Raw genomic sequence first — 25820 nt, 5'->3', positions numbered from 1 at the left:
AATACTGTGGAGTCAGAGCTAGTCAAGAGGGGAAAATCAATTCCCATCTGAAATAAGTCAACCAGATTCACTTGTTATTTGGGTGCAGAGGTGCCCTAACACAAAACACCGTTCGTGCTTTTGGTCAGGTTTTCTCAAGTAAACAGCCAAGGAACTGAGACAAAGCTGAAAGGAAAATTGTTTGCGAAGTGAACCAGTTTTTACTAAACATGTTCGAAAAACATCAACTTCTGATTATTCTCAAACAGACTGAGGAGGACAATTTAACAATGATCTGTGCAATTAACTCATTCACTCAGATACCTGATGTATTTCTCATCAAGGTGACCTTACAAGTTCAGAGTGCTTCACAGTGCTTCAAATCCATTACTTGGAAGCAAACTGACAACTATTTGCCAGTCACGCAAGTCAGTAGGAACTTAACTTGAAGTATTTAACCAAAGGCCCATTCTCAAGTCAAAATCTGGACTGTTTGGCTTATTGAATGATGGAAACAGATTTAATCGCCTTTTTCAGCAAGGAGCTGGCTAACTATTTGCAAGGTAAAAGTTGGCAGGCGATCTACAGGGAAAAGGTAGGGTGTGAAACTAATTGTCGAGCAATTGCGAAGCACTTCATTCAGCTAACAATGGATGGACTCCCTCCTTCAATCGTGCTAGATTTGCCAATTGTATTGGATACTTTCAAAGGATGCTACAATCTAATGGTGCTCACATTTGTCAGAACATATGCACAGTAGATTCAAGCAACCATTTTAACTGCACTGCAACTTGCTTCTATTTACAGGATTTCATGTGGCAGTACTGCTCTGTTTTAACTTCTGAAAGTTTTCAACAATGAAAATCACAACGTAAACAGAAACTGAAAGCACATTCTGCTGACATTATTGTGGGTTCATGACATTTCTTTGACGAGGGGAGGAAAGAGACATGCTGTTTAAGGATGAAGGTTGCATCTTGAACCACCATTCACTTTCACTTCTCAGATTTATTTCAAATTACGTTTCAAATTACTATGTGAAAAGTCCTCCAGCCACTGATGCTTTAGAACTCACAAGGAAACTTGAAGATCAGAGGGAAAAAAAAAGCAAGCTGTGGAGTGATGGAAGTGGAGCCAGCTGAGAGACAAGAAAATTATTTACCTTAAGCGTCCTGCCATCCACTACAACATTATTTACACACTGTATTGCTCTTAGTGCGTCTTCAGACCGTATGTAGGTTACATAAGCACTAGCACTGGGACCCTAGGAGAGGAACATTATAGTTAGCTTTGATACACAATAAGGAATCTTGCTTGATATCATCCATCAATAAAGTTAAACTGATAAGAATAAAACCAAAACAAGGCATCAGTCCACTGAATTTGGCTTTGTTCTTGGGTAGCTTTATTCAATGATTCCCACTCTCACCTGCATTTTAGCCTTAGCCCATAAATGTCTCTTCCAAAGAATGCATTTAATTTTCCAGGAAGTTACAACTGAAATTGTTTTCACCTCTCCTTTAAGCAGCCCAATCCAGACAAATAACTGCATAAAACAATTCTCTAATCTCTGGTTCATTCAGTAATCACTCTGAATTTTTTTAGATTAGATTAGATTACTTACAGTGTGGAAACAGGCCCTTTGGCCCAACAAGTCCACACCGACCCGCCGAAGCGCAACCCACCCATACCCTTACATTTACCCCTTACCTAACACTACGGGCAATTTAGCATGGCCAATTCACCTGACCCGCACATCTTTGGACTGTGGGAGGAAACCGGAGCACCCGGAGGAAACCCACGCAGACACGGGGAGAACGTGCAAACTCCACTCAGTCAGTCGCCTGAGTCGGGAATTGAACCCGGGTCTCAGGCGCTGTGAGGCAGCAGTGCTAACCACTGTGCCACCCACTGTTCCCTATGGTGGCTGTTCCTCCCGAAATTCAATGATTTCTCACTGCCTGCATCAAAACCATTCATCATTCCTAAAAACTCTGACCAACGTCCACTGAACAGAGATCACCACCAGATAATTCACCCTTTATACAAAATGCTAGTATTCTGATGCTGTTGTTACAAATCTGAGTTGTTAACATCCTCAAGTGTGGTGCCCAGATTGAACACTAATTCAAATTACTATGTGAAGTCTAACTCAGTCTTTTAAAAAGATTAGTGTAATTTCCTTTGTTATTAATAGAATGTAAAACTAAACAGGAGAAAATGAGGACTGCAGATACTGAAGATTAGAGTTGAGTGTGGTGCTGGAAAAGCACAGCAGGTTCAGGCAGCATGCGAGATGAATCGACATTTCAGGCCTACGCCCGAGATGTCGATGCTCCTGCTCCTCGAATGCTGCCCGACTTGCTGAGCTTTTTCAGCACCACATTCTCGAATGAAGAACTAAAGATATTATATTCTTATACAAACTGCACAACTTGTTCAGCCATGTTTCAATATAACACATCCCGAGATCTGTCTCGCTGAATCACTTTTAACATTAAACTATTTGGCAATGTCCCTCCTTATCTTTCCAACTCAAATACATAATTTCTCATTTAGAATTAGAATTCCTACAGTATGGAAACGGACCCTTTGGCACAACATGTCCACACCGACCCTCCAAACTGTAACCCACCCAGACCAAATCCCCGATCCTATTACTCGACATTTACTCCTGACTAATGCACTTAATTGCCCTAGACACTATGGGCAATTTAGCATGGCCAATTCACATAACTTGTACACCTTTGGACTGTGGGAGGAAACCGCAGCACCCGGAGGAAACCCACACAGACATGAAGAACGTGCAAACTCCACACAGACAGTCACTCACAGCTGGATTCGAACCTGGGTCCCAGGCGCTGAGAGACAGCGGGCTGCCCTTTTAAGCCCACTGCACCTGGTATTCCCAGGTGGTCTTCTATCCAATTACTAACCAGGCCAGAGTCTGTTTAGCTTTCAAGATCAGGTGTTTTTAAACTAGTATGGCAGTAGGTAGTAAAATTGTTGGCATTAAATTTTATTTGTTCATTTTGGCAGTCTAGAACTTCCTGAAACATTTCGCATTCCATTTTTTTTTGGAAGAAACCACTTGTCACTACATTTCCCAAATCCATGTCATTAATTTTGGTATCATATCTTAAGAAGCTCAGTGAGTACCAAATTATCTGAACTGTTAAGTTCTAGGTTCAAATCCTTCTCTAGGACCTGAGCAGAAAAAAATCAATATTCAAATGCAATGTTGATGGAGCATTAGGCTGTCACAGCCCCAAACCTATATGCATTATATTCAACTGAGTGTCCATCAGTCTGCTCAGGCGGATGGAAAAGAAATCCCACAGCACTATCTTGGAGAAGGACATGGGAGTTGCATGCGTGTCCGAACCAACATACAGCCAAGTTGACACGTTACTGATAGATTAACCACTTCTCATAAGATTGCCACCGGAGGTAGTTTGCTGCATGCCATGTCACTGCTGTGTTTCCAACATTTCAACAATGAATTCCCAAAAATGAATAATTATTCATAAACCTTTTCAGTCAACCACCGCCTATCTGAAAACGTTGTGAAAATGCAAGCATTTTTTGCTTTTTCTCAAGCAGCTATGATACCAACTTGCATCCACCACTTTACATTTCCCTCCAGTCTGGAAAATAACCAGTCATACAATGTGGAAACAAGCCCTTCAGCCCAATTTGCCCATGCCACTCAGTTTTCACAACGTAAAGGAGTCCTATTTTGTCCGTATCTTCCGATATCCCTCTCATCCATGTATTTGTCTAAATGTTTAAATGACAAAATTGTACTCACTTCCATCACTATCTCTGGCAGCCCCTGTTTCCACTTGCTTCCTTTCCCTGGGCCTACTTTGTACCAGCTGTCCTGTTAATCCCAGCAGCTTGAAAATTTGCTCACTCAGCTCTCAATGACTGCTATTGTCACAGGAGCCGTACCCATCAGAGACTTGGCATCTTCCACAGAAGTTGATACTGCTGCTGAAGGATACTGCATTGCCTCACCTGCTACTCCTGCATCAACAATGAATGGATCTATAACTGAGATGGAAGTCACTCAAACACTGATGAATCTTTATTTCAGAGTTTTAATTCCAGAGCTCTCTCCAATGCCTCACCCAAAACAGATCTAAGCATCATCTCTTAGCCTTGCAGTTTCACCATCTACCAGGATTCTTGCAAAACAATGCCATAATTTTCCTGTAACTTCATGTACACCAGCAAAGAACACTGCAAATCTCTTCATGACAAATGCAAGGAACTGTCTCACGTGTTACACATAGATATATTGCTTCATGCTTTCATTTGCGATTTCTGTTAATTCACTTGCTTTCAAATCTAAGATCACAAGCCTCCAGATTAAGAGCTCCATTCACTATAACTGAATTAAGTTGGATAGTAAGAGTGGAAAAAAAAACTTTACAATGACTCAGATTAAGAATTTTTGATTAAATTCAGATCAAGAGATTTTTGAACCAAAGTGTGAATTGAAATCCAACAATGCATACTTGTGGTAAATTGTACATATTTAAGAACACACGTATCAGATCATTGACCTGACCATCAAGTCATATCCAACCTGGTCAATTCTTCAGATAATTCCACACAATGTTCAGCTGCCTTTGCTCCATTATTTACCTGCTCATGAAAAACCCAAGTCCTTTAATGCAGTAATTGATCAACTGTGGGTCTAATACACAAGCTGCACAAGTTCTTTCCTCAAACTCCAAACCACCCACCCCAGTCACAAATCCCAACTGTCTCACATCTTTGTGACCTGTTACACAATCAATTTTGCGATAATCTCACATCATAAAGCATTCTTGTACTACGATTTGTAGAGGAGCACCCACGTGTGTCTTGGCTAAAGTTTTGGCTCAAGAAATTTATTTCCTCTGAGGCGGCAAACACAGTGCTTTGAACTTGTCATAGTCCACCACATCTGCTGCACACAAGATCACTACAAAAGCAAAAATTAACCACAGAACACTTGAACCCATAAATTTCTTGGGCGACCGCCAATCTTTGCATATCAAATTAAACTTGCGATCTGATAAATGAGACTATGCTATGGAATGATTCAAATTAAAGCTGTTACACAATGCATTGACTTCATTACATTTCCTTCTCCCTGACCCCATCACAAAATTTGGTCCTTTTCTCAACTTTCTTTTTACTTTTTCCAAAGCTCCCATGTGCCACCTTATGCACATTTGCTCCTCTGTAATGAAAAGACAAAAGACACCCACCTACACTCAGACTTTACCCTCCCAGAAAAACAAAAGAAAAACACTAACAGGTAATTGGTGCCAGCATACCTGTGAACCTGCATATGATGTGCTGTTGTTGATGACAACTTTATGTATTTTACCAAACTTTCCGAAATATTCTGGCCGTTTTAAAACCTGTTAAAGAAAGATTGAAAAAGTTCTTCAGTTCTCTACAAAGACTGATTGCAAGTTGAAGCCAACACTGGTTTATTTAGAAACAAATTAGAGTCATAGAGATGTACAGCATGGAAACAATGCACAGAACTTCGTATTTTGGAAGAGACAAAACTAATTTGTAACACCAATGAGACACTTCGGACAGGTCTTTGCTATCAGGAACAAGGAACACCTATGATCTATCACAATGAACACAAGCAATACTCGTGTTACAAATTGAGCCTTAAAAGACGGATACACTTTAAAATACTTTTAATTCAAGATAGAAATGACTAGCTTGGAGAAGCCAAAGTGACCTCAAGAAAATGTGCAGCAGGAAGAACTCATGTTACCTGGTCGCCCTGGAGACAGGTGCCCATCAAAATCCTCTGAAAGAAACATGCAACTTTCAGCAACTGGACATAAATCACGAGGTAACTACTCTTGCTATGTGACAGAGTCAGCATACAAACATATCTGGGAAAGATTATCCACAATCAAAGCTGACGAGAGGAAATGTCTGTCCCCTTGTTAACCACCAAGCAAAGTGCTGGCGTGGACAGAGCCCATTCAAAGAAATGAAACTTGTCAAGGAGTTCCCAGATTGTGCATTACTATTGCAACTCCATTACATTATTCTCAGAAAGGGTTAATGAAACAATATTGCTTCAAAGTACACTGGAAGATTGACCATGGTTCATCATTTAGGAATGCAAGTGGAAGCCGATAACAGATTATAAAGACCAAAATTGCAGAGTTCAAATGATGCTGGAAGGTTCACTTAGTGCTTGCTTAAGAGGAATCTGAGGAATAAAACCTTATTATGAAATGCAAATCTGAAATTAAAATGTCCAAGGTTAAGAAAAAGAAAATCATACAAGCCTGATTCTTCAATCAAATATAATAATGTACATTAGAAGTAGGTTTCAGTCAAGCACAAAGAAAAAATTTGTCATGCTTTGTTTTGTGATTTAGAGTGCTTATTCAATAATGCTTTTAGTTTATAATGCAATGAAAATTCTAAAAATTTAAATCTTGTCCTAACATCCTCTTCGTTCCTAATTTGAAATTGAAATTTGTTTTTGAAAAGTTATTGAACTTCTAAGAAATCCGAACAGTGCTAGTTAAGGGGTTCATAGACAACATCTTCTCTTGGGATAACCCACAAGTTGTCTTTTAATTAACGTTTAGTTGATGCTGATTCTGTTATCATAAACGACTTTAAACATCAAATTGTGTTATCCAATTCTGCACATTTTGGTGGGAATTTTTTTCTCCCCAGTAACCAGTTATGTCTGTGTCGAGATTCTAACACCTGGCTAACCAAAAATGCTCAGTACAGTAACAGGTTTGACTGGCACCCAAACAATACAATAGGCATGTGGTACATAAAGCCAAGATTGCAAGTAATTTAGGAATCGTGAAGATTTCAATTTAAACTTGAGACCAAGTTGTAGCCTTTTCGAAAAGAGATCAGTTTGGAGGGGGTCATGCTGGTGCTTCAATAAAACCCGAACGTTTCTGTTGCCTACTACATGGACAAGAATCTCATTCAATTTGTTAGTAGAAAAAAAATTGCTGCATCTTTAAGGCCTATGACAAAAGACCACAGTAAACACTGATGCAATTCAAAACTTCAATTTCTAAACAGAATGCACCGCAATGCATCAATTCTTCCTAACAATTGACATATTTTTAAAAAAGGTCCAAGACAAACCTGCTTTAGTGAGTTACTGACCAGAATTAATTTGACTTGTATTGGTCACTATGCTTGATTGCAGTGCTCAGAAATTGCTCAGTAATTTATTTAGAGGTTGGGGAAAATTGAAGGTGGAAGAAAAGGACAATTTGCCAGATAAATGTTTGTTCAAAAGCGAGGATAATATTTAGAAGTAAATTATAATACGATGCTAAGATGTGCAGCTATGGATCACATGAGTCTGGATTAGTGGTGCTGAAAGAGCACAGCAGTTCAGGCAGCATCCAAAGTGCAGCGAAATCGACGTTTCGGGCAAAAGCCCTTCATCAGGAATAAAGGCAGTGAGCCTGAAGCGTGGAGAGATAAGCTAGAGGAGGGTGGGGGTGGGGAGAAAGTAGCATGGAGTACAATGGGTGAGTGGGGGAGGGGATGAAGGCGATAGGTCAGGGAGGAGAGGGTGGAGTGGATAGGTGGAAAAGGAGATAGGCAGGTAGGACAAGTTCGGACAAGTCATGGGGACAGTGCTGAGCGAGAAGTTTAGAACTAGGGTGAGGTGGGGGAAGGGGAAATGAGTAAACTGTTGAAGTCCACATTGATGCCCTGGGGTTGAAGTGTTCCAAGACGGAAGATGAGGCGTTCTTCCTCCAGGCGCCTGGTGGTGAGGGAGCAGCGGTGAAGGAGGCCCAGGACCTCCATGCCTCGGCAGAGTGGGAAGGGGGAGGTTGAAATGTTGGGCCAAGGGGCGGTGTGGTTGATTGGTGCGGGTGTCCCGGAGATGTTCCCTAAAGCGCTCTGCTACGAGGCGCCCAGTCTCCTCAATGTAGAGGAGACCGCATCAGGAGCAACAGATACAATAAATGATATCAGTGGATGTGCAGGTAAAACTTTGATGGATGTGGAAGGCTCCTTTAGGGCCTTGGATAGAGGTGAGGGAGGAGGTGTGGGCACCGGTTTTACAGTTCCTGCGGTGGCAGGGGAAAGTGCTAGGATGGGAGGGTGGGTTGTAGGGGGGCGTGGACCTGACCAGGTAGTCACAGAGGGAACGGTCTTTGCAGAAGGTGGAAAGGGGTGGGGAGGGAAATATATCCCTGGTGGTGGGGTCTTTTTGGAGGTGGAGGAAATGTCGGCGGATGACTTGGTTTATGCAAAGGTTGTAGGGTGGAAGGTGAGCACCAGGGGCGTTCTCTGTCCTTGTTACGGTTGGAGGGGTGGGGTCTGAGGGCAGAGGTGCGGGATGTGGACGAGATGCGTTGGAGGGCATCTTTAATCACATGGGAAGGGAAATTGCGGTCTCTAAAGGAGGCGTCTATCTGGTGTGTTCAATGGTAGAACTGGTCCGCCTGGGGGCAGATACGGCGGAGGCGGAGGAATTGGGAATATGGGATGGCATTTTTGCAAGAGTTAGGGTGGGAAGAGGTGTAATCCAGGTAGTTGTGGGAGTCGGTGAGTTTGTAAAAAATGTCAGTGTCAAGTCGGTCATCATGAATGGAGATGGAGAGGTCCAGGAAGGGGAGGGAGGTGATCACATGATGCGTGGTCTACCATTGAGTCAGATGGCTGACAGTCCAAGCTCTCGACCGAAGAGCTGAGCATAATCTATGCCGATACTTGCATAGTACTGAGGGAAAGTCCAATTAACGTTGGTGAGATTTTATACCAAGGATCCATTTGCACTCAGGTGAAGGTAAATAGCTGAAGACACAAGGCAACGGGAGCTCACATCATGTCGTGCCCAACATTTATTTCTTAACCAACAAAATGAACACTGTCATTTTGCTGTTTAAGAGACCTTATTAGTCACAAATTGATTCATCCCATTTCAATTAGGAATATCTCTTTTAAACAGCAGTACTGAGTGTAAGCACTTTGAGATGCCCTGCAAAGACAACTGATACAATGTAAATACAAATCTTGTTTTTGCTCACCTCTGGATCTGCTAGTCGCTGTGATAGACCTACCACGAAGACTAGGTTCTTCTGTACAACACGTACACTGGCCAGATGCTTGCGATTCTCTGAGATTTTCTGTTTCCTCTCATTCTGCTTTTGTTTTTTCTCATTTTTTATTCTCTGTAGCTCTTCTTGAGAAAGTGGTTTGTAGACTGCAGGGTCTTCTGGGTAAGGCTGGATTGACAAAAGGAAAGTGCAATATTGAGTTGAAGATAATAGCACAAAGCAGTGATTCTCATTTCAATATGGCATTAAAACTCAAAGTAAAATATGAGGCAAAGGTTTATTTGTCAACTTTATGGATGAAAATTTAAATTTGAACTTTCCTGAACTGTTGATGGAAGTTTTTAGAAAGTAAAACTTACAAATGGCAGATATTAATTGTTTCATTAAGATTGTCAGAAATATGAATGCCAAGAAATGGAAGCCTAGATTCCTCCAAAGGTTAGCCACAAGACAAATCAAATTGCTGGGACAAGACCAACAGTCAAATTAACACAAATTCAGATGGAACCAAGTATACACACAAAGTCCAAATCAATATCAATGGGATCCAGAAGAACACGTCCACCAAACAGAATGGTTTCACCACCTGTACTAGATTCAACAAGTGCTCACAGGAAAGTGGCTTTGCATGTTTTTCACATGCTTCTTTCTATGCTCAGGTTGTTAATACAAAACCATGAGTTAGAAGTACACTGGACTGCTTGCTTTTTGCAGGTACCTATGACATCGTATAGTTTTGCTGATGCAGGGGGCCAATTAGATTCAAGCTTATGCTGCTCAAAATCCACAGCAGTTGAGGCACACATGATAAGCCTACAGTGAGCCTGAAGGACAACTTTAACCTTGTACACATTGTCAATCTTGACAACTGCTCTGCTGCCAAGGTTGATTTGTTTGCAGAGAAGTTTTGTTTGATACCACTTTCCCTCAGCAGATGGACTGGATTAAAGTGGGGCAGCTGAAAGACATGGCCAGTTACATGAGTCCATGCTGCACTCAATCATACTCAAAACAGGAGGGAAAAAAAAAATCAGCGATATTATGCTAAGGGGAAATGAGTATTCACTTCATGAGCCCTCACCAAACTCTTGGCCCAGGCTTCACCATTTTCTCTCTGTGAAAGAAGGTTTCTTGCTTTGTGGGCATATTACAAATTTGATTTTTAATTAAGTTACTCAGATTTCCTTTGCTGCCACTAACATAATTTGGAGACTATGCTGATTATTCTTCAGCAGATAATGCATTTGTTTAATTTCTTTTTTATGCTGGCATATATAGGGATAGGAACAGGCCATTCAACCACTTGAGCCTGTTTAACTCATTGAATAGTAAATATCCAATTTGCGGTCGAACAATATATCCCTGCCTTTGGCCCAAAACCCTTAAGACCTTTGCTTAACAAAAATGTATCTCAAACTAAAATTTACATCAGATTTAGCTTCAACTGTCATTTGTGAAAGAGTTTCAAACCGATACCATCCTTTGTGTATACAAGTGCTTCCTAACATCGCCTCTGCAATGTCGAGCGCTAATTGTCAAACTATTTAGTTTGACAATTTTCTCTCATCTAGCATATCCAAACAGAGGAAACAGTTTCTTTCTCTAATCCCTTTCCTGTTAACACCTTGAAGACTTTGATCAGAGCATCTGTGAACCTTCAAAATTCTCGGCCAGATCTGTGTAATCTCTCCTTGTACCTTGAATTCAGGAGTTATCATTCTTGTAAACTTATATTGTACACTAATACCAATATTTTGCTCCAAAAAGGTGTAGCGTCCAAATCTGCTCACAAGAATTCCAAGTATGGTCTAACCAGGGTTTTTTGCAAGCCTTCCTGAAGAAGGGCTTATGCCCGAAACATCAATTCTCCTGTTCCTTGGATGCTGCCTGACCTGCTGCGCTTTTCCAGCAACACATTTTCAACTCTGATCTCCAGCATCTGCAGTCCTCACTTTCTCTTCCAAACCAGGGTTTTGTCTAACTGCAGTATAATTCCTTTATCCTTATGTCTAGAGGACTGGATTATAAAGGGCAGCGTTGTATTAGCTTTTGTGATTATTTTCTTCACTAGTTTGTGGCATTTTAATGATTATGCACCTGAACTCTGAAGTGTCCTTGAACATCCACCATATTTACCTTCATATCACTTGGAAAGTTCCCTGATATATCCTTTATACATCCCAAATGCAGAATTTCACACTTATTTACACTGGAATTCCATCTGCCAAACTTTTGCCCATTCAAGGAATTTTTTTTTGAATACCCCTTTGTAATTTTGTACTGTCTACAATACCCCTTAAGTTTCTAATCAGAAAATTTAGACAAATGACTTTCTATGCCATTATCCAACTTTTTAATGGTGTGAATAATTGAGGGTATAATAGATCTTTGCAGGACACCAGTGGCCATATCCTACCATTTTGCATACCAACCCACTATCCTGTCACCCAACCAATTTTCCCGACATGACAGAAATGTGCCTGCATTTCTGGGGCGTTTACCTCCCTTAACAGTCTCTTGTGTGGAACTTGATCAACCGCCTTTTGGCAGTCCAAAAGAAACAACAATGGGCATTCCCTTTTCCATTATCATCGGCTCTTCAAAAGCCTCAATGACGTTTGAGAGACATGACCTAACGGACTCTCCTTGATTAACATTCAGTTACCCTATCTTTGTTCATAAATTCCAGCAATGTCCTCACTACAGTTGTAGGGTTAACGTGTCTGTAAATCCCTCATTTTTATTTTCTCATCCTTCTTAAAAAGCAGAGTGCCATGTGTAGGCTCATTGGTAAGTGTGGTTTTTACTGGCCCATCCCTAGTTCATCTGGTTGCGTAACTGAATGGTTTTAGAGAGCAGTTAAGGATCAATCGTATTTAAATTAGACTGGAGTTGGGTATGGATCAGATTCAGTAAAACTAACAGATTTTCTTACCTAAAGGAACCAGTTTCAACTTAAATGGCACCTCTGTAGCTTCAAGGTAACTCACTCCTATGAATAGAAGCGTTCCATTTTCATAGTTATGAAAACTAAATTTATCTTAAAATACCACATTGGCATTTCAGCTCATTTGTAGGAATACAACAGAGTTCAGTCCCAGAATAAGAAATCTGCTCTACATCAATTTAATATCACTTTATACAACCGCAGATAGACATTATACTACAACAAGGACTGCACTTTTGGAACTCCACTCTCAAGTAGCTCGGTTCTCACATTTTCACTTATTCTGTGCATATAGTTTTAAAGTTCTTTAAATACATACAAAAATATGAAAGGTCGCTGAACATGTCAAAATCAAATCAGGTTACAACCAACTGACTTAGATTCTGTAAAGCAACTTACTTTTCTGCAGGCTGGACAGAGACCGTTCTCATCTGTGCGTATACGGTGCCAACAGAAACGACAGATCTGGTAGCCACAGGTGCATGGAAAGAAGTTGATATCGTCTATCTCGAGGGGCTCCATACAGAGAGGGCATTCAACAGGGTCCTCCTTTGTATCAGGGCTACGAGACATCTTCAGTGTTGACTGGCTGTTCAACCTCTCACCAAAAGAAACTGCACAGATCTGAATCTGTTTGTGGTCTGCGGAAGAACAGCAAAGACATGTTAGTCACAACAGTAAAGAGTACGGAGCATGCTCACATGCATATCTTTCTGTAAAAAAACATATTCTATTCAAACCTTCTAGGTACTATGGCATGTTTTGTCCAATGAAATTGAACAATTTGTCAGGACGACCAACTGGAAACAGACTGTTTACTAAGGACCTGCAATCTTCTTCCTGACCTCTCCGCCCCCACCCCCTCTCCAGCCGATCACCCTCACCTTAACCTCCTTCCACCTGTCACATTCCCAACACCCCTCCCCCAAGTCCCTCCTCCCTACCTTTTATCTTAGCCTGCTTGGCACACCTTCCTCATTCCTGAAGGGCTTATGCCCGAAATGTCCATTCTCCTGCGCCTTGGATGCTGCCTGACCTGCTGCGCTTTTCCAACAACACATTTTCAGCTCTGATCTCCAGCATCTGCAGTCCTCACGTTCTTCCTGTTTACTAAGGATGCCATCCAAGAAGCAAGACAACTCACAGGTCTGTCATCATAATACGACTCAACTCATGTCCTCTAGATTTGAAAAAAGTACTCAAGAACAAAATTGCCACAAGACTCCAAGGAATATTCCAAATTGTTACTGAGGGCAAATTATTTTGTCATAATATTCAAAGATCGAGTTCATGATTTCAATATGTATGTGTGCAATGATTTGCTTGCTTAGCGCTACTAATTTGCTCTAAAGACTCTAAGGCAGTGAAAGAAACAGCTTGGAGCAATGAATCAATTGTCAGATTTATTGGGAAAATCCCACTTGAATCAAGATGCTCCTTGTATAATCTAGCAAACCAGACAATTCCCGCTACTACCACAACCTGAACAGAGCTGCGCACAATGCACCTCATCCTAATTTGTACCTTTCCAGACACAGTCCCAGTTTGGACTGGAAGAATCTGCAATCATACTGTTGAGTGCCTCCTTGTTCAAGTAAACAGTTTGGCACATGACAACATTCCACCTTAAATGCCTAGTGACAACACCATGCGGTACTCCATCTTTTAAGAATGTTACAGACTGTGGAATTCAAAATGGCTTGTGAATTTTAGCTAACTTTTAAGGGAGAAAGAAAGCGCATGTGCTGCAAGATAAAAATATTTGCCCATGGATAAAGGATTAGCTAACTAATGGAATAAGGATGATATTTTCAGGATGACAACCTCTAACTAGTGTAATGCCACAGGGATCTGAGCTGCAGTCACAAGTATTAACAATGTATGATCATAACTTGGATGATGGAACTAAGTGTACTGTCACCAAGTTTGCAGCTGATAAAATTGGGTGGGAAGGCAAGTACTGATTTTTATGCAGTCTACCAAGGGATATACTGTGGCCAGGTAAGTAAGTGTGCAAAAACTTGACAGATGGAATACAGAATTATGCCACAATGCCAACATGGGCTCTGACACAGGAGCCTTACAGTTAGTACCTAATTGAATGAGTTTTTGAAATCCAAATAGCAAAGTTTACAGCTCCCGCTTTACCGACCCTTGTTGTTATCTTCTCAGCAAATAGTAATAAATTTGTCAAGCATGAATACCTATTGATTGATTATATTTCTAAATGATATGCAATTACAATCTTCACAGGAGACATTTTTCCAATCACAGACATTAAACCAACTGCTCTCGAGTGACTTTTCGTCTCCCTCCCTTTTTGACTAAGGGTTCATAAACTTGCGTTAGATATCAAAAATTACTCAGTAATTGAGGGAAGAATAGAAGAAAGAACAGCAGGGCTCAATGTAATTTATGTGGGGAAATACCGTAGAGAACTGCAGCAGAGACTTTGGAGTCTTGTTCATGAATCATAAGTTAGCATTCATGTCTAGTGAGCAACAGAAGAGGGAAATGGAATATTGGCCTTCATTTCTGATGGAATAGAATCTAAAATTTTGCTCAATCTATTTAAGGTAATATTCAAGCCATTCTTGGAATACTGTTAACAGTTTTAGTCCCCTTCCCTGAGCAAAGGGATACTGGCATTGGAAGCAGTGCCGAGAAGGTTTGCTAGTTTCAGTATGGATCAACCTGCTTCTGAGGAGAGGTTGACTAAGTTAGGCTTGTACTCACTGAGCATGAGAATTAAGAGAAATGACCTTACTGAAATGCACAAAAGTGTCTTTGGGGGCTTGATGAGTGCGGAAGCCATTTCCTCTTGTGGAAGAAGCTTGGACCAGAGGGCATAATCTCAGACGAAAGGATTACCTAGTAGATCAGAGATAAGGAGAAATACCTTCTGAGGGCATAAATCAGTGGTCTTCTTTATCAGGAGCGCTCCAAAAGCTAGTACTTCCAAACAAACTTGTTGGACTATAAACTAGTGATGCATGATTTTTTAAAAACTTGGTCCACTCCAGTTCAACACCAGCTCCTCCACATCAGGTGTACTTAGGGCGGAGACACATTTTTAATCTGAAAAGTGATCAAAGGCTATGGGAATAAGGCAGAAAAGTGAAGTTAAAAATTCTCAGTCATTATTTCATTGGAAGGAAGAGAAGGTGTGATGGGCTGAATGACCTATTTATGCTTCTGTGTCTTGTTGTCTAACAATAGGGAGGGCAACTTATTTCTCTTACCACCCAAGACGACAGACTGCAATATTACAATATTTCCTACCAGGAGGTTATCCACAATCCAAATCTTAAAAGATCCTGTGGAATTAACTGCCGCCAATTCTTCAAGTTCCAAGAACATTATATTTACGAAGTGTGTTGAAACTCAAATTCTGAATACCCAGATCCTCTTCAGAACCTTGAGCAAAATTGATCAATTGGATGATGATGAAGCCAGGAGTTCACTGCTTAGTTTCAACATACATAGCAGGAAGGGAACTAATCAAGACCATTTTAATTTGCTATTTCTCATCGTCTACACACAGAATGCAACTCGACCTTTAATCTGGATTCAGGAAAATTAAAGTAGAAACTGTACACATGCTATATATTTATAATAGCTTTATCCTGTAAATCAAGCACACAACAAGTTGTACTTGTCTTTAGGATGTCCTCTAGCTGGTGACAACCAATATGTTATTGCTGGAAAGGCAGCCAAAATTATATTTATTTTCATTTGCTAAATTAAAACTGAAATTACTCATGGTACAAATAACCAGTTATCATTTTTTGGCTATTGTTGGGAGAGAGATTAAGATTGGTGCGACACTATGGTGAACATATGAAGTGGGAGCACAAGTCAACAACTCGAAACCACCCCCAAACCCCTCCCCAGTCAGCTCCAACATTCACTCAGATCATGGCTAAGATTTCAGCTTCTCAATACACAGGCACAATCCTTCATACTTTTCAGCCATGCCTTTGAGATGGCTTAACAAAGTGTTTTCTATTACTTGTGTGCACTTGGAATTTCGACTTTCATGAATTCTGTATTCAGAAACTGAGCTTTTCGCTTTGCCATTTTAACTGTATATGCACATATCTTCATCTAATTTTATGGACCATTTGTATCACAGACATGTACAACAAGGAAACAGACCCTTCAGTCTAACTTGCCCATGCTAACCAGATGTCCTAATCTAATCCAGTACCATTTACCAGTGCTTGGCTCATATCCCCCTCGACCGTCTCCATTCATATACCCATCCAGATGCCTTTTACATGTTGCAATTGTCCCAGCCTCCACCACTTCCTCTGGCAGCTCATTCCACACATGCACCACCGCCTGCATGAAAGAGTTGCCCCTTCGGTCCCTTTTAAATCTTTCCCCACTCACCCAAAACCTATGCTGTCAAGTTCTGAACTCCTCCCAACCCAAGGAAAAGGCCTAGCCCATTTACTCTATCAATGCCCTTCATGATTTTATGAACTTCGACAATCCCTCAGCCTCAGATACCAGGCAAAAGAGCCCCAGCTTATTCAGTCTCTCGTTATAGCTCAAATCCTCCAACTGTGGCAACATCCTTGTAAGTCTATTCTGAACCCTTTCAAGTTTCACAACATGCTCACAATATTCCAAAACTGGCCTAACCAATGTCCTGTACAGCTGCAACATGACCTCCCAAAACCTGTACTCAATACTCTGACCAATAAAGGAAAGCATACCAAATGCCTTCCTCACTATCCTATCTATCTGTGACTCCACTTTCAAGGAGCTATGAACCTACACTCCAAGGTCTCTTTGTTCAGCAACACTCTCCAGGATCTTCTCATTATCTGGTATGGATTGAGGATTGGCTGTCTGACAGAAAGCAGAGAGTTTGGATAAAAGGTTCGGAATGGCAGCCGGTGACAAGCGGTGTCCCACAGGGATCAGTGTTGGGGCCGCAGCTGTTCACATTATATATTTATGATCTGGATTAAGGGACTGGGGGCATTCTAGTGAAGTTTGCCGATGATACGAAGTTAGGTCAACAGGCAGGTAGTACTGAGGAAGTGGGGAGGCTGCAGAAGGATCGAGACAGTTTGGCAGAGTGGTCCAAGAAATGGCTGATGGAATTCAACATGAGCAAATGCGAGGTCTTGCACTTTGGAAAAAAGAATCAAAGCATAGACTACTTTCTAAACGGTGAGAAAATTCGTAAGGCCAAAGTACAAAGGCAGTGCTAGTCAAGGATTCTCTAAAGGTAAACACGTAGGTTGAGCCCGTGATTAAGAAAGCGAATGCAATGTTGTCATTTATCTCAAGAGGGTTGGAATATAAAAGCACCGTTGTGCTACTGAGACTTTATAAAGCTCTGGTTAGGCCCCATTTGGAGTACCGTGTCCAGTCTTGGTCCCCACACCTCAGGAAGGACATACTGGCACTGGAACGTGTCCAGCAGAGATTCACACGGATGATCCCTGGAATGGTTGGTCTAACATACGAGGAATGGCTGAGGATTCTGGGATTGTATTCATTGGAGTTTAGAAGATTGAGGGGAGACTTACAAGATAATACATGGCTTGGAAAGGGCAGACGCTAGGAAATTGTTTCCGTTAGGCGAGGAGACTAGGACCCGTGGTCACAGCCTTAGAATTAGAGGGGGTCAATTCAGAACAGAAATGCGGAGACATTTCTTCAGCCAGAGAGTGGTGGGGCTGTGGAATTCATTGCCGCAGAGTGTAGTGGAGGCCGGGACACTAAATGTCTTCAAGGCAGAGATTGATAGATTCTTGATGTCACAAGGAATTAAGGGCTACGGGGAGAATGTGGGTAAGTGGAGTTGAAATGCCCATCAGCCATGATTGAATGGCATGGTGGACTCGATGGGCCTTACTTCCACTCCTATGTCTTATGGTCTTATTCAGTGTACAAATCCTGCCCCAAGTTGCCTTTGCAAAATGCAGCACCCCACATGCATCTAACTTAAAAAAAACATCTGCCCATGGGTCCATCTGATCAAGATCCGCTTGTACTCTGAGGTAAACTTCCTGACTGTCCACTCCAGCTCCAATTTTGGTGTCATCTGCAAACTTACTAACTAAACCTATGTTCGCATCCAAATCATTGATACGAACAAAAGACAGTAGGTGCAGGAGTAGGCCATTCTCCCCTTTGAGCCTGCACCACCATGATCAATATGATCATGGCTGATCATCCTTAAATCAGTATCCTGTCCCTTGATTCCACAATCCTTGAGAGTTCGATCCAACTCTTTCTTGAATGAATCCAGAGACTGGGCCTCCACTGCCCTCTGGGGCAGAGCATTCCACACAGCCACCACTCTCTGGGTGAAGAAGTTTCTCCTCATCTCTGTCCTAAATGGTCTACCCCGTACCTCAGCATCTCAGGTAATAATTCAGAGTTTATAACCTTTGAAATTCTGTTTTTAAATTTAGTGCCTGGTTGTGTGTACTGCATGTGCAGAACATCTTCCCCAGTTCTACCCATCATGTCTCAGATGTTTTGAACCTGAGCAACATCTGAACTCGCACTCTTCGCTGTACTGTCAAGCCCCTCACCACATTATTCCCACGTCTTCTATACTCCTTGTTACTCTCCAGACCTGAATAGCTCGCTCTTTTGTACCATGGGGTTCATGGCCAGTTTACACATTTATGTATTCAATCCCAATTCACATCCAAACAAGACAAGAAGCTACAAAGGCAAAAAAAAACTTCTGGACAATTGCAGAAACTTACACTCTTGTCCGGGTTCTCTTGCTTGTCTCAGCCTCTCATTCCTAACTGACTGGACAACCAAAACCAAAGTAGCTCACTGGATGCAAAGAAGTCAGAACACAATGAGACACAAACATGCTAAGTTAATGCAAGTCAACTCTTGATGGTCAACAAACTGGGGAATCTTTCCCCTGCTCTTAATAAAGTATGACAAGGTCTCACACATCCACCTTAACGTAACAAGCCTCATTAAATAACTGACTTGGAGTATCACACCCGAACAACACGTCCTCATTTAAGTTTCAGGTGAGGGTGTCCTTGAATAGATGCATGGCATGCTCCAGAACCAAAAGGGCAACCACATGAGCCTGGGGAACAGTTCTGTTGTCCAAAATATACATGGTACCAAAGGGATACAAAAATTCTCTTACCTGTTACAATATTATGTTCATAGCATTAACTCTTTGTTGAGGCATAAATCTATCTTATGTAACATACGTTGTACCCAAGTGCTAAGCCTTTATTTGACATGGCACAGTCAGCTTCACCATACCTGTGACTCGCAAGAGCTTTATTATACACTCATCTTATCCTGTAATGACTTGCCAGAAAAAGCAAAAAGTTCAATTCTTTCCCACTTGGAGAAAGTGAACAGATCAGGTACTGCACCATAGAAAGGCATTATTAACCATCACTCCTTAAAGATTTTATTGGTCACCACATGTTAGGAAAGCTTTATTGCTTTTGGAGAAGTAGAACATACATTTAGAATTTTATCTTGTCACTGAGGCATAATTACAAAGTACAGATAACACAAGCTGGAATTTACAAGGGAAGAGTGGAATCTGATTGAACTGTTCAGAATATTAGAACAGGAGACAGAATTTATTTCTGTGGGTTGGGGTAATCTCAAATTATAGAACAGGGCCAAATTGTTAAAAAAAAACCACTTCATTAATAAATCAAATTAATAAAGACTTGGAGTCATAGAAATGTAAGCACAGAAACAGACAATTTGATCCAACTCACCCATGCAGACCAGATATCCTAATCTGATCTAGTCCCATTTGCCAGCACTTAGCCCATATCCCCCTCACATCCTATTCATACACCCACCCAGATGCCTTTTCAAAACTACAATTGTACCAGCCTCCACCATTTCCTATGGCAGCTCATTCCATACACACATCATACTTGGTGTGAAAAAGTTGCCTGTTGGGTCCCTTCACCCTATCTATCCCCTCTCACCCTAAACCTATGCCCTCTAGTTATGGACTCCCCGACCCCAGGGAAAACTTTGCCTATTTGCCCTATCCTTGCCCCTCATGATTTTATAAACCTCGATAAAAGGTCACCCCCTCAGCCTCCGACGCTTCAAGGAAAATAGCCCCAGCTTATTCAGCCTCTCCCTACAGCTCAAATCCTCAAAAGTCTGGCAACATCCTTGCAAATCTTGTCTGAACCCTTTCAAGTATCACAACATTCTTCCAAAGGAGGGAGAACAGAATTCCATGTAACGCTCCAAAAGTTGCCTAACTAATGTTCCGTACAGCTGCAACATGACCTCCCAACCCCTTTACTCAGTGCTCTGACCATTAAAGGAAAGCATACCAAATGCCTTCTTCACTGTACTATCTGCTTGCTCTACTTCCAGGAATTATGAACCTGCACTCCAAGGTCACTTTGTTCAGCAACACTCCCTAGGACCTTACCATTAAGTGTGTAAGTCCAGCTAAGATTTGCTTTCCCAAAATGCAGTACCTCACATTTATCTAAATTAAACTCCATCTGCCACTCCTCAGCCCATTGGTCCATCTGATCAAGAGGCCCTTGTATTCAGAGGTAACCTCCGATGTCCACTACACCTCCAACTTGTACACACAAATGGTGATCCAAGTTCAGATCTCTAACCTGATACTGGCGATTCATGCTGGATCATTTCTTAGTTTTAACTAAACAGATTTTGTGAAACAAAATGAAAGGGTATGGAATGAGGCAAATTTAATTGAGTTAAAATGCCAAGCTGCCACAATTTCACTGTAGGACAAGCACAAGGGACTAAATGGTTTACTTCTCTTCCACTGATCTTGATGGACCTATCTCATCACCATGGGCCCTTGTCCATCAGAAACTTGGGTTAAATCTCAGAACCATTCCAACCAACAGCAAATTACCAACCATATTTGTCAGCCTGGCCTGGCTTTATTCTGTAGCAAAACTATTTCAACTCCAACCCCATGAAGGGCATGTATATTTCTCGCCCACCACAAGTAGAGTCAATACTCTATCACAAATGCTGGCTAATGACAAGAATTAATAGTGTGCAGATTTAAAAGCTTCCCAGTTAAACTCTTGTATTTACATTCAGACAACCAATTTTTTATTCCTTCATGACTGGGGAGTTTGTAAAGCAGACAAACTGAGATGATTATGTAGCTCCATTTTCATAAAGATATCGACAAGAGGTATGATGGGGTTCGAGGAAAGTTAAATTCTTTTGGTGAGGATGCAGGATGTTGAATTTGTTAAAAAAGATACCACTAACACTGGGAGATAAACTGCATTTGAAAAGAAGAATTTCAGCCACTGTGGTAAAGTTTGCCAGAATAGTCAAAACAGGAACAGAATTTTCAGAGCAGAATGTAGATTGGCTTGAAGTCTCCTCAACGAATGGAAGGTTTCTAGAAAACTTGTTAATGCTTGGTGGTTACACAGCATCAACCAGGGAAGAAAAGTCTCAAAGATATGCTACAAATTCCAATAAAGTCGTTAGCAGATGTGTTTTACTGAATGCCTTGTTACCATCTTGCTTCAGACTGAGCACTTCCTGCACCATCCAATCCCATTAGAAAGCAATGTTTATCATACGAACATCTATTTGAAAAACTGACTGTTGAGCTTCAAAATTTGAAATGTGTGTGTTATATTTTATCTTGCATTTTCACAAATCTCCTTACTGTGGAATTCAGGCAATCAGATCAGAACTCAGCCTTAAAATGACAAGGCATGTGGAAGTGGTAGGTCAGAGTTGGGCAAACTTACAACAGATCTTGAACATGACTTCTCATACAAGAAAATATTTCAAAGGTTTTAATGTTTAATTGAATTGCGAACACTTCAACTTAATTGACCACGTGAACTGCACTTTAAGTGAAGAGCACATGTCATGCTTTGTGCATTGGTGCAAGAGTAACTGGAGGATGTTATGGTTAATTAACTTTCCAAACTTATAATGCTAATTATACAGAAGACTGAATACAGACAAGAGTACAATAATTCAGATTTCAATCGTAAAAAGACATGATCAAAGAAATAATGTTGATATTTTATGTTATCAACAATGCAAAAAAACAGTTGTTCAAATCTTCCTCAAAGCTAGGTTGTTGTGGTTTTCTTTCCTGGTTAAACAATGAGGTGACTGCATTATTCATGCTAAGATTGCCCTCTACTGATCCCAGATATAAATCCCAGTTCAAACATCAGGTTTCTGGATCTGAGCAATATCGCTTTACAACAAATACAGCGACATTAAGCTTTTTTATTCATTTGTGGGATGTGGGCTTTACTGGCTGACCAGCATTTACTGCCCCACCCCTACACCTGTTGTCTAAATTGATAATTAAACAGGTCCTTGAGCTATAATGCGCATTTCATTCATGTGACTGATCAATTGGGGGCACAGTGTCTAAAGCCTAAACTTTTACAATATGCACTGGCTGTAATGGAATTACATCGTCAATACTAAGCGCTCTTTCGAAAGTGTGATGTTTCTATCACATGGGATTGCACAAGAAAGCAACCATCGCATAATAACAACAACTACTAACGGTACTAAAATCCTCTCAATTTGAAACGCAAGTTGTTGGGAATAGTCACATCATGCATTCGGAGAGCAATAGTTATATTGATGAAAAGTCATCTCCACTAATGCTGAAAACCTACTCAAACCTGAAAACCTCAACCTGAGATACAAATCTTCTCAAAACTCGCTAACATCTATGGGTGCAATATGCTAAAACTGGCCCTAAAAGCTTCACCCCGAGGCTCACCGAAGACGTTATTAGTATGTGACGAAACGTCTGAAACTGAACCTGCCAGCTCAGTAAGCAAACCTACATCCAGAGCCAACTCAATGCTAAACATTTTCTTTCTACAATAACCTGCAACTGGTATTCAACCACTTGCAAAAAGCCCCCATGTTTTATTATTATACCCCTCCAACAAAGATTCAGTTTCTTTCAGCCTCATGCTTTCCCATCCATATGAATTACTTCACATTTAGAGAATGAATGGGTTGCAGGGAGGGGAGGAAGAGAAGAAGTGACAAGACAGAAGGAGGTGGTCAGGCTGAGAGAATATAGGATAATGGGTTGCAACATATTGCTACCTCTCAGTTGCACAAAGGGTCTGTGCATGGTGACAGACAATGCAGCCACATAATAATCTCAGACCCTCGCAGAAGAATGAATTTGAGGGAACGTGGGTTGTGGGAGGTTATGCACTTTGGTAGGAAGAGAGACAGACTTTTTTTTAAAATGGGAGAAAGCTTCAGAAATCTGAAGCACAGAGACCTGGGAGAAAGTGAGGACTGCAAATGCAGGAGATCAGAGTTGAGAGTGTGTGGGGTGCTGGAAATGCAGGTCATGCAGCATCCTGATAAAGGGCTCCTGCCTGAAGAGACTTGGGAGTCCTAGTTCAGGATGCTAAGGTCAACATACAAGTTCAGTTGGCAGTTTGGAAGGCATTTACTTCAAGGGGGCTAGAATACAAGAGCAGAGATGCACTACTGAGGCTGTGGAAGGATCTGGTCAAACTGCATTTGGAAAACTGTGAGCAATTTGGGCCCCACATCCAAGGCAGCATGTGTTGGTTTTAGAGGAGGTCCAGAGGTCCAAGAATGAAGGGCTTGTCACATGAGGAGCGCTTGAGGACTCTTAAAAGACAAATTATATGGCTTTTATGCAAGATTTCCCAAGACACAGCAAGAAATGCTGTTATGAGATATCATCTTTTGAGGATTCAGGGAGACTGGCCTCAGTGCTGCAAAACTAAACCAAAGTAAAATAAATGTACCACAGTCATAAGGTGTCAATTCAGTGACATTCAGAAGGATAAGGGAGAATGTAATTGAAACTTATGGAATACCGAGTGGTCGGGGTACAGAGGAGATGAAGAGATCACGTTTCCATTCGTCAGAAAAAACAGAAACTAAAAGGACACAGCCTCAGAGTAAAGGGAACAGAAATGAGGAGGAATTTTTTTTTCAGTCACTGGGTTCTTAATCTGTTGAACTCATTGTCACAAAGGGCTATGAAAGCAAAGCTGGTGGTGGGATGAAGCAGAGAAAGGAGGGATGATAGTGGAGGGATCAGGAGAAGGAGAGTGGCTGTCAACGTAGTGAGAGAAATGCCACTGTTTTGCAAAAGCAAGCTTGTAATCAAATTGAATGGAATCATCATATATAACTGCAACACCTACTCAGCACCAAATGGCTGAGATGCTGGAAGCATTTGGTTTCAAAAGGTCAACAGACACGCAGTAAACAATAAACAAGATTCTTAAGCTTTACACAAATCCCTACCCTGACAACATCACATCAGAGCCATGAGAAATGCTTTTAAAAGCAACGAAGTTGTTATCCTGTATTAGTGAGTTAAGTGAATTGTACTAAAATACATTTTCCCATGGGTGTTGCTTTCCTTACTTTCCTGTCCTTATAGAAGACCCTTGCAGTTATCTCAATACATTCCACTCCTGCAGGAGAGGCAAGGACCAATTCTGTGATATTTGGTCTGTCATCTCTTGCTAAAAAAAGTGAACAAACAAGATAAGGTAAAATAAATGCGATAACAAAGATTTAACTTTACTGCATTGGGAATACTTTGATTTAGTTTCCATGCAAATGCAAACCACTTTGCCGAAATGTTGAACCTGAGTGTAACAGCGCACAAAGTGCCAAACTGACTAAAGCAAATAGAACCTCACCAAGAATATCTCATAGCTTTGTGGCAGGGCTGTGCTAGAGCAGTCTGTATGAGCAATGACAATGTGAAATCTGAGTCCAAGTTAGGCTTCTTGACACTGAATTGTGACTGCAGCCCCATCATACAAAGTCCATGAAAAATTGCAAGTCTGACAAATTATATGGCTTTTATGCAAGATTTCCCAAGACACAGCAAGAAATGCTGTTATGGGATATCATCTTTTGAGGATTCAGGGAGACTGGCCTCAGTGCTGCAAAACTAAACCAAAGTAAAATAAATGTACCACAGTCATAAGGTGTCAATTGACAAAGTAATGACAGCCTGTCAGCAACGAGTCACACAAATGTCGTGGGTGGCACGGTGGCACAGTGGTTAGCACTGCTGCCTCACAGCGCCTGTAGACCCGGGTTCAATTCCCGACTCAGGCGACTGACTGTGTGGAGTTTGCACGTTCTCCCGGTGTCTGCGTGGGTTTCCTCCGGGTGCTCCGGTTTCCTCCCACAGTCACAAAGATGTGCGGGTCAGGTGAATTGGTCAAGCTAAATTGCCCGTAGTGTTAGGTAAGGGGTAAATGTAGGGGTATGGGTGGGTTGCGCTTCGGCGGGTCGGTGTGGGCTTGTTGGGCCAAAGGGCCTGTTTCTACACTAAGTCTAATCTAATCTAAATTCAAATCAATTTCATTATGACATGTTAGCAAAGTGCCATAGAGCAGCAATTTAAACTGAAGAACTCCAGAAGACTGATGTCAATGAAATAGCACTTGAACATTTTCTTTAATAACAGGTTTAGATTAATTCTTCAGATGAATTATCTATTCCTGAATTCGACAAAGTTTGCACCAAGTCTGACAAAAAAAACAAATTACATAGAAAGTATGTAACCGACTTGGAAAACACACGGCTGAAATGTGATTTGACAGCAGTAATGAGAGGTGCAACTTCAGTCTCGAGTTTAAGCACTGCATGAGTTCAAAGATCAATGCTTGGACCCTTACCATTCCTATCTGCATCGCTAGGAGTAAATACGAGGTTGACACTGCAAAATCAACAACAGCAGACACAAGAATAAAGAAAATATGAAGGAGTTATTTTAA

The 25820-nt window shown here is 41.2% G+C and overlaps 1 protein-coding gene across 8 annotated transcripts in view; it reads right to left on the bottom strand.

The window, feature by feature from the left end:
- The window catches only part of LOC132824781 (CCR4-NOT transcription complex subunit 4-like), a 169423-nt gene that overhangs the window by 107469 nt on the left and 36134 nt on the right, over nucleotides 1-25820 (bottom strand). For all 8 annotated transcript variants that reach the window (XM_060839508.1, XM_060839513.1, XM_060839511.1 and 5 more), the window contains exons 2-5: nucleotides 12421-12662; nucleotides 9045-9242; nucleotides 5313-5399; nucleotides 1142-1243 (exon numbers count right to left, since the gene is read on the bottom strand). In XM_060839508.1, coding sequence (XP_060695491.1) covers nucleotides 1142-1243; nucleotides 5313-5399; nucleotides 9045-9242; nucleotides 12421-12594 — 561 coding nt within the window. In that variant the 5' untranslated portion in view covers nucleotides 12595-12662. The remainder of the gene's footprint in view (nucleotides 1-1141; nucleotides 1244-5312; nucleotides 5400-9044; nucleotides 9243-12420; nucleotides 12663-25820) is intronic.

This window comes from Hemiscyllium ocellatum, chromosome 19 (genome assembly GCF_020745735.1).
Source record: "Hemiscyllium ocellatum isolate sHemOce1 chromosome 19, sHemOce1.pat.X.cur, whole genome shotgun sequence".
In the NCBI taxonomy this organism is placed as follows: Eukaryota; Metazoa; Chordata; class Chondrichthyes; order Orectolobiformes; family Hemiscylliidae; genus Hemiscyllium; species Hemiscyllium ocellatum.
This window is presented reverse-complemented; position numbering and strand designations above follow the sequence as displayed.